This window comes from Diospyros lotus, chromosome 10 (assembly GCF_014633365.1).
Source record: "Diospyros lotus cultivar Yz01 chromosome 10, ASM1463336v1, whole genome shotgun sequence".
Classification (NCBI taxonomy): domain Eukaryota; kingdom Viridiplantae; phylum Streptophyta; class Magnoliopsida; order Ericales; family Ebenaceae; genus Diospyros; species Diospyros lotus.
Window position 1 is genome coordinate 19,599,828 of NC_068347.1, and position 7,930 is coordinate 19,607,757.

Sequence of the window (7,930 nt, forward strand, 5' to 3'; positions counted from 1 at the left end):
ACCGAGAAGAAAGAACACCGAGAATTTATCCTGGTTCGATCTTTTAACAAGACCTACATCCAAACTACCCAAGGCACTTTATTTTCACTATCTTGAATGAAACTTAAAGGATTACATGCACCAATAACCTTACCAACCTTATACCCAGAACTGATGACAGATTCTCTACCCAAGAATACAAAGATATACCCTCTTAGTTCTCAAGTAATACCGTGTGCATACTCCTCTTACCCTCTCATCCCAAGACAGAATAAAGCTCTGCCTAAAGCCTCACACTCGACCTCTATTTATACAACATAGAGGCGGTAAACAGAAACCATCTTAAAGACCAGTAGTTACAACCAACTAACTGAACTAACAAATCTGCTAACTAACCCTTCTAGAAACAATCTTTCTAGAATAAAACAAGTGATATACAAATGCTAACAGTCTAAGAAACTCTCCTGAGATCACCAAAGCTAATCTAATACGAGTGATTATAACATAGTGAATTATTTGGTTCTCATTTATACCTACTAAGTCTCAAATAGGGTTTTGAGTCACCCTATCATTCTTTGGGAATGGTGCTTTATTGAGGACAGGCAAGGGTTTGATGTTCTCTTGCATGAATGTTATCCTATCGTGCATATTGTTTCATTAATCACATGTCAGTTATATATATGAATAGTTAATACAAAGATGTATGTTATGATCCATAGAGCATGTGCACAAAAATGGTTTTCAACTATAAAGGCTTCATGACGCACGCAGCGGACGAGTCCGTAGGATATATCCGCAAAGAGAGAGCTTCAGCTCAGAGTTGGATTTCGGTCCCAAGTTTATAATATGGATTTCGGTCCCAAGGTTTTGGACTTTGGTCTCATGTTTATGATTGCATATGAGCATGAATGCATGTTTCATCATATTATCATGTGAAAGTACTTTTAATGGCATTCATGACTCTTTTGCCTCTCGATACCCATGACTCTTATGCCCGCTTTCTTCCAGTTATACTTGTTGGGCCTTGTGACTCATGTTTGCTTCCATCATTCTAGGTAAGGGTAAGGCGAAAATAGAAGGCGAGCCAAGTGAAGTTGGAGACGTGGGGTAGAAGTGTGTACAGAACCGTCTCAACCAAAAGGTCCGCGGGGGGGGGGGGGGGTGCTTTGTGATGTTTAATATTAAGTTACGCTTGTTTATGTTCTAGGTTGTACCCCTGAGGGGATATGGTGGGTTTGTGGACTCTAGTGTGGTGTGTAATATTAAGTTACGTTTGTTTATATGGGTATGTGGACCCTAATGTATATATCTATGAGTAAGAATGTATGAGTGTGGCTTCCGTTGTTAATACCAAAGGGCAAAGAGTATGTGTGACGCTTCTAATTGGTTTGGCATATATGTCATCTTTCTGTAGGTCCCTGGTGTAAGGGGCTCCTACACTTTAAGCTTGGCTTATGGCCATGCCATATTTCATAGGGTGTTTTAAACCTTATTACAGCCGAAGGTGACCTATTGATTACATAGGCAGCTGTTGTAACAGCTTCTCCCCAAAATGATTTGGATAACCTAGCATGAATTAACATGCATCTCACCCTTTCTAAAAAGGGCCCTATTCATTCTCTCAGCTAGGCCATTTTGCTTAGAGTTTCTCGGGACCGTTAAATGCCTAAGGATGCCACTTTCTTTACACATTTGGGCAAATTCTTTGTTACAAACTCAAGACCATTATATGTTCTAATAATCTTGATTTTCATACCTTTTTTATTCTCTATTAAGGTTTTCCAGGCTTTAAATGCTTCAAAAGTTCCATCTTTTGATTTTATTACATATACCCAAACCATCCTAGAGAAGTCATCCATGATTGACAAAAAATACCTCGCCCCACCAAGTGTTAAAGTTTGACTAGGGCCCCATAAATCAGAATGAATATATTTTAAAGGGGCTTTAGATATGTGATTTGCTTTCTTAGGGAATTTTACGTTGGAAGACTTACCAAAAATACATGTTTCACATTGGTCCAAATTTGTTAAATTTCCAGCCCCTAGGATACCTTGTTTGGACAGTTCTCTAAGGCCTTGCTCACGGATGTGAGCCATCCTATAGTGCCACTATTTAGTTTGATCATAGGTTTTATTTTCACCTATAGCTGCCTCACCACATACAGTGGTTGCTTCCAGCACATATATACCATTGTGAAGGGCAGCTTTCATGAATATAAGGGATCCCTTTGATACCCTTAAAACTCCACCATGCCTTTTATGGGAATGACCACTTTTATCCAATTCTCCTAGGGATATTAAGTTCCTTTTTAAATCTGGAACATATCTAACAGATTTTAAAATCTTTTCCAAAACATCATGCATTCTTAATTTTATGTCTCCTATCCCTTCTATGATACACTCATGGTTGTCCCCTAACATCACCTTTCCACCACCTATATCTTGATAGTTTAAAAACCATTTTCTATGGGATGTTATGTGAAAAGAACAACCAGAATCTAAAACCCACAAATCCTTATCTTCTAGGCAAGATGCAACCAATGCATCTGCACTATCATAATCATACTCACATTGGGAGGATGAAATTTCAGAATTTGATTTCACCTTAAATTCTTTCTTTCTCTTATGGAAGAATTTCTTAATACGACCCTCTTCATGGCAATGATAACACTTAAAACTGTTTCTTGCCATTCTTAGACTTGGATCTAGACTTCCCCTTTGGTTTAAACTCTCTCTTTTCAGTCCTACTTCTTGCAGTAAGGACATCTCCAGCAGTCTTTCCTTCTATTTTCTGTTGTAACTCCTTAGAATTCAATGCTCCTATAACATCTTCTAAGGTCAGTGTATCCCTACCATGCTTAAGGATATCCACAAAAGTTTCATATGACTTAGGTAAGGAATGTAATAACACAAGGGCTTTATCTTCATCATCATAGTTCACATCTATATTTTCTACGTCAAGACACAACTTATTAAACTCATCTATGTGACTATGCAATTTCTGCCCTTCTTGCATCTTAAAGGTAAAGAATTTTGCCTTCAAGAACAGCCTACTAGATAGGGATTTTGTCATATAGAAACTCTCTAACCTAAGCCATAACTCTGCTGCAGTTTCCATTTGCTGCAATTAGGGTATTGTATGCCTTCTTAATGATTTCTTTCTTCTTTTCTTTAGAATAATCATCCGGCATCTTTGACTCTCCATCAAGAGCCTCTTCTAATCCTAAACTACCCAACAAAGCTCTCATTTTCATTCTCCAAAGTCTGAAATAATTTGACCCATCAAACTTCTCAATGTCATAACGGGCAGCAGAGGCCGCGGAAGCCATTTCAGGTAAGAATCCTATTGATTTCTAGGGTTCTTGGTAATTCTTGAAAGAGTTCTTGGCTCTAATACCAATCAGTTAGGATTAGGAGCTCTTAGAAACTCAATTTAATGCTCTTAGTTTGCCAATCTCTCACCACTCCTCACCCGAAATCAACTCACAACAAAAAGACATAAACTGGAAATATAAGAACAGCAAAGAAAATTAAAGAAAGAAACAATCAAACCAAACAACAGGCACAATCTTTATCCTGGTTCGAACTGATCAATGATCAGTCCTACATCCAACCTTCAATCTGAGAGCAAATTCCACTAGAAACCAGATAAATAGATTTCAAGAAGCCCTCAACTCTCTGTTACACAAGTTCATTGCCTTCACACAAGAGATTACAAAGACAAACTTTCTCTCTAAACCTTTCCTCCCTCTCAGCAATCTCACTTGTATTCAGAGACAGAAAAATGAGTGAATGATGTTATGTCCGACTGCCTAGCCCTCGCCTCCTATTTATAGACCATAGGGGCATTGATAACAAGACCTATTATTTAGCCTACACAAAGACTAAAATATCTCTTATAATATAACATCTAAGTTAACTAATCTAACTTAGGAAAAATCCAGCCGCACTCATTCTTCTAACAGGTTCTATCATCTTCATCTTCTAGATAGAATTATCCGTGCAAAAACCCAATAGTTGGCTTACTGGAAGAGTGCATGGAACTAGTCGTCAAGCTGTGGGAGCAGATCATTAAGGCTGCATAGAGGGACTGCCCTACAGTCGGGAAGAAGTTGAAAGGAAAGGTTGTTGTCGGACTACTTGTTGCTACAACTCAATGGCGTAATTTCTGTATGAAGGTCCAAGAAATTACTGGGACTTACAGATCAATGGGAAAAAAGGACCCATGCATGAAAATCTGTGAGGACTACATTTTACAAGTGCAGGAAAAGCAAAAGAGAAGGAATATAAAAGCAAAGAGGAATAGGCCTAGAAGGAGAAAGAAAGATAAAACAGATAGCGAGGATGGGAATTAGATGAAGAAACAGCGACTCAAAGGTAATAAGTTTTTTGGAGACAAGAAACCTTTCAAGGAGGGGGGATTGTCACAACCCCAGAGCTGTAGAAGTAATTGTTTCATACATGTATTTTCCTCGAATTGTACCTTAGGCTGCTATAGTATTGTACCTTTAGTTTGTTACTAACTGAAAGGATGTGACTGCCTATAAACAGGTTGTAGTAGGAGAGAATAGGTGTCGCGGGAATGATTGAACAAGGGGGGCTCAAGTGTAATTAGTTGATGATAGAATGAAGGGGGATTTCCAACTCCTAAACTGGAAATACCAATGTTTGATGGGACAAACCAAAGGTGGTGGATGCGCAGGTGCGAGAGGATGTTCAGTTTCTATGGGGTGCCGGAGCAACAGCGTGTGACTCTTGCCACGACTTACCTGAATGATGCAAGGGATGCATGGTTTCAGGGGTGGATCGGGACTAAAGAAGGTTGCCGGTGGACGGAATTTGTAGAGGACCTTTGCGAGAGGTTTGGAGATCAGAATATGCTGGATGTGGTCAAGGAGTTCAATAAGCTCCAGCTCTAAATTCCTCTCAGCTAAGAGGAGTTCTGCCTGTCAGAATTCTGACAATAGGGCATTGTTGAATGAATTGAATTCTGATTTTCCCTCTCAATTGTTCTAATCTCTCTCCCAATCCCTCTGATTCTCCCTCTTTGCAATTTCTCCCTCTATTCTTGTTGAATTTCCCTGTCTTTCAGTCTAATTCTCCCTCAATTTCCTCCAAATTCCATTCTAAACCCTAGGATTGTGACAAATTACAATAGTATTGTGTCAAGACCTAAGTCTTGAACCTAGGGTTTCCAATGTAGAAACGAGAAAGAAGAATCGAAGAAAGAAACAAAGAGAGAATAGAAAGAAATTAGAGAGGAAACAGAGAAGAGAATTGAGAGACAATTTGAGAAATTGTATTGAATTCTTGTTCATTCACAATGCAAGTTGGTTAGCTTTATATATAGCTAACCAACAACAGTTAGAGATAAGTTTCAGGATGTAACTGATTCTATGCAGAGAAATAATATACTATAACTAGTCCCATAATAAGCCCTACATCCTACAAGATTGTTCAAACGATTTTGAACGATTTGGGCAAGGCACTAAGAAGCTAGCCTAAGAAGGGCTTAATTTTGCACAAGCGGCTTGTTTAATGTTATTTGTTAATGTTAATGTTTCTTAGAATGCTATTGTATTTGATAAGTTAATGTTAGTTTTGCACAAGCAGCTTGTTGGCCTAGGGATCAACATTGGTCATGGACCTAATTTTCAAGTCGTAACACTACATGATCAAATTTTGGTGTCAAATACTTTTATAACCACAATTTCATCAATAATATTTTCACCATACAATTTCATCTATTATTATCTATAATGAAGCCAAGGAAAGGGCTTATCAATTAATGAGTAAGAAACCAAAGAAAGGGTTTCTCATTTTTCTGTTAATCTAATTAGTGTGGCTTAATTAGTGGGAGGTTGAAAATGGTTCATGTTCTCTGATTCTCTTTGAAAAAGACACCCATTAAAAGATCATGTCTTTTAAGATGGATGTGTCTTAAAAAACGGTTATAACCTTTCAAAAACAACATAACCTTTTAAAGTTAAAATTGCTAAAATACATGTCTCTTTAAATTTAAGAGTACATGTCTTTTAGACCAAAGGACATGCCTCCTGGTAACACAAGTATATGTATTCATTCTCCATCCTTATAATATCTATCTATCTATTATCTATTATATTTAATGAAGCCAGAGAAGGGGTTTATAAACGAATATGTTACCTAAAGTAGGTCGATGGCAGTGACAGGTCAGCCCAGATAGCGACAGTGAGGCAGTCGCAAGGGTGACGGATAGTGGCAACGAAAGCCGGTCGCTTCACGATTACCGGCAACACGACGGAGGGGTGACAGCAGCAATTGATCGCTGGAGATGATGGTAGGAGGCGGTGGCAGTGGTTATCTGAGATGCACATAAGTGGTGGTCGCTTGATGCTGTCTGTTGAAATAGATAGTGGTCTGTGGTGGTTCACGAGTGGAATATGGCAGAGGCAAATGCTGAAGAGAAATACAAATATTGTATAGTACAACAACAACAACAATATATCAAGCCTTTATCCCACTACAAATATTGTATAGTGCCTAAGGAAATTACAAATATTGTATAATGCATGTAAACTAAGCAATTCAATAACTCATAAAAAAATTAGAGCAAATTAATTAAAGGACAGTAAACTAAAGTATTGATTTAGTTAATCACTATCCTCTCATTTCGAACCCCCTGAATGTATGCGGAGCAGAATTTATTTAACGGTCATAATCTCTTTATGAACAACACAAACTACAATATGTAGTTACAATTTGCCCTCTTATTTATAACAAACAATAAAAATCGTCTTTATGACAATCAACCAATGCTTTATCTTAATAGCCCATTTGACTCTGCGGTCATTTTTAATTTTCTATTTTCATTCACTTACTGAAAAAATAAACATAAAACTTCATTTACTACATTGATGAATACAATTTTCATTTTAAAAAAGTAAAAATATCTAAATATAATTTCCTACTGATATTTTATTCCCACGCTCTTCATCCACATAAATTTTAGTCAGCAACTAGCTACACTCTATTCATCAACTTAATCGAAAACATATAATGAAAATTACAAAGCAGGCACGAAGGGGAACTCGGAATCACCAAATAATGAAAATTTTGGTCACCAACTAGAATGGTCACCAAATCACGAAAATTACAAATCAGGCACGAACAAGACAATGGCTTAAATTTGTCTAACAGAAAACAAAGGGAAACTCGGAATCGGCGGAAACCAGAAAAGAAGGTCGCCGGAAACCTTACCGTTGACGAAGACGAAGCGGAACTCAGAATCGGCGGTCAGGAACTCGGAATCGGAACTCAGAATCGGCGGAGACGGCGACGGAGACGAAGGGGAAGGGCATAAGCCGGCGGACAGCAATGAAGAAGACCTAATCGTGGAGGGACAGCACGGCGGACAACAGCGTTTCAATTGATGAATTGTATAATAAATAAAACAATTATAAAAATAAGATAAAATATTATTGTTTAATTAATATAAAATAAAATATATTATTATCCCATATATATATATATACTAGGGTATACCCATGCCTAAAGGCACGATATAAATAATATTAAGATTAAAATACAATAATATTCATTAATATTACCAAAAAAATTACAAATACTGAATTTATGCGATCTTAGTTCAGTAGAGAATAGTTTGCAAGTATAAAATTGAAATTCACATCTAAGCTGGCAGCCACCCATCCTCACCTAAAACCCCCAAAAAGAAAAAAGACCAAAAAAAAGACCGCTGCATCACCAAAATGCAGGAATAAATCCTGCCAATAACAAGGACTATAAACCTTGAAAAAATCATGATACAACACAACAAAGCAGGAAATGACAACCTTTTAGTATTATTTTTATTGTTCAGTCAAAAATCACATTCTCCTCTTCTGGTTTCTTATTCGTCATTCCCCTCCTAATTGTTCCCAGATGATGGTTTGACTCAAGGAAGTGTGGCTCTG

The 7,930-nt window shown here is 37.5% G+C and overlaps 1 protein-coding gene across 9 annotated transcripts in view; it reads right to left on the bottom strand.

Annotated features, from left to right (window-relative positions):
* LOC127811380 (transcription factor IIIB 60 kDa subunit-like) overlaps positions 1 to 7,377 on the bottom strand; it is a 99,636-nt gene extending 92,259 nt beyond the window's left edge. For 5 of the 9 annotated variants that reach the window (XM_052351183.1, XM_052351177.1, XM_052351179.1 and 2 more), the window contains exon 1: positions 7,218 to 7,377. Coding sequence is in view for 2 of the 9 variants with exons in the window: in XM_052351175.1 (XP_052207135.1) it covers positions 6,144 to 6,334 (191 nt within the window). In the remaining 7 variants the exon portion in view is untranslated. Of the gene's footprint in view, positions 1 to 6,143; positions 6,417 to 7,217 lie in introns of those variants that run through there. The other 4 variants (XM_052351175.1, XM_052351174.1, XM_052351178.1 and 1 more) reach the window with 2 other exon arrangements.
* Positions 7,378 to 7,930: the final 553 nt, after the last annotated feature.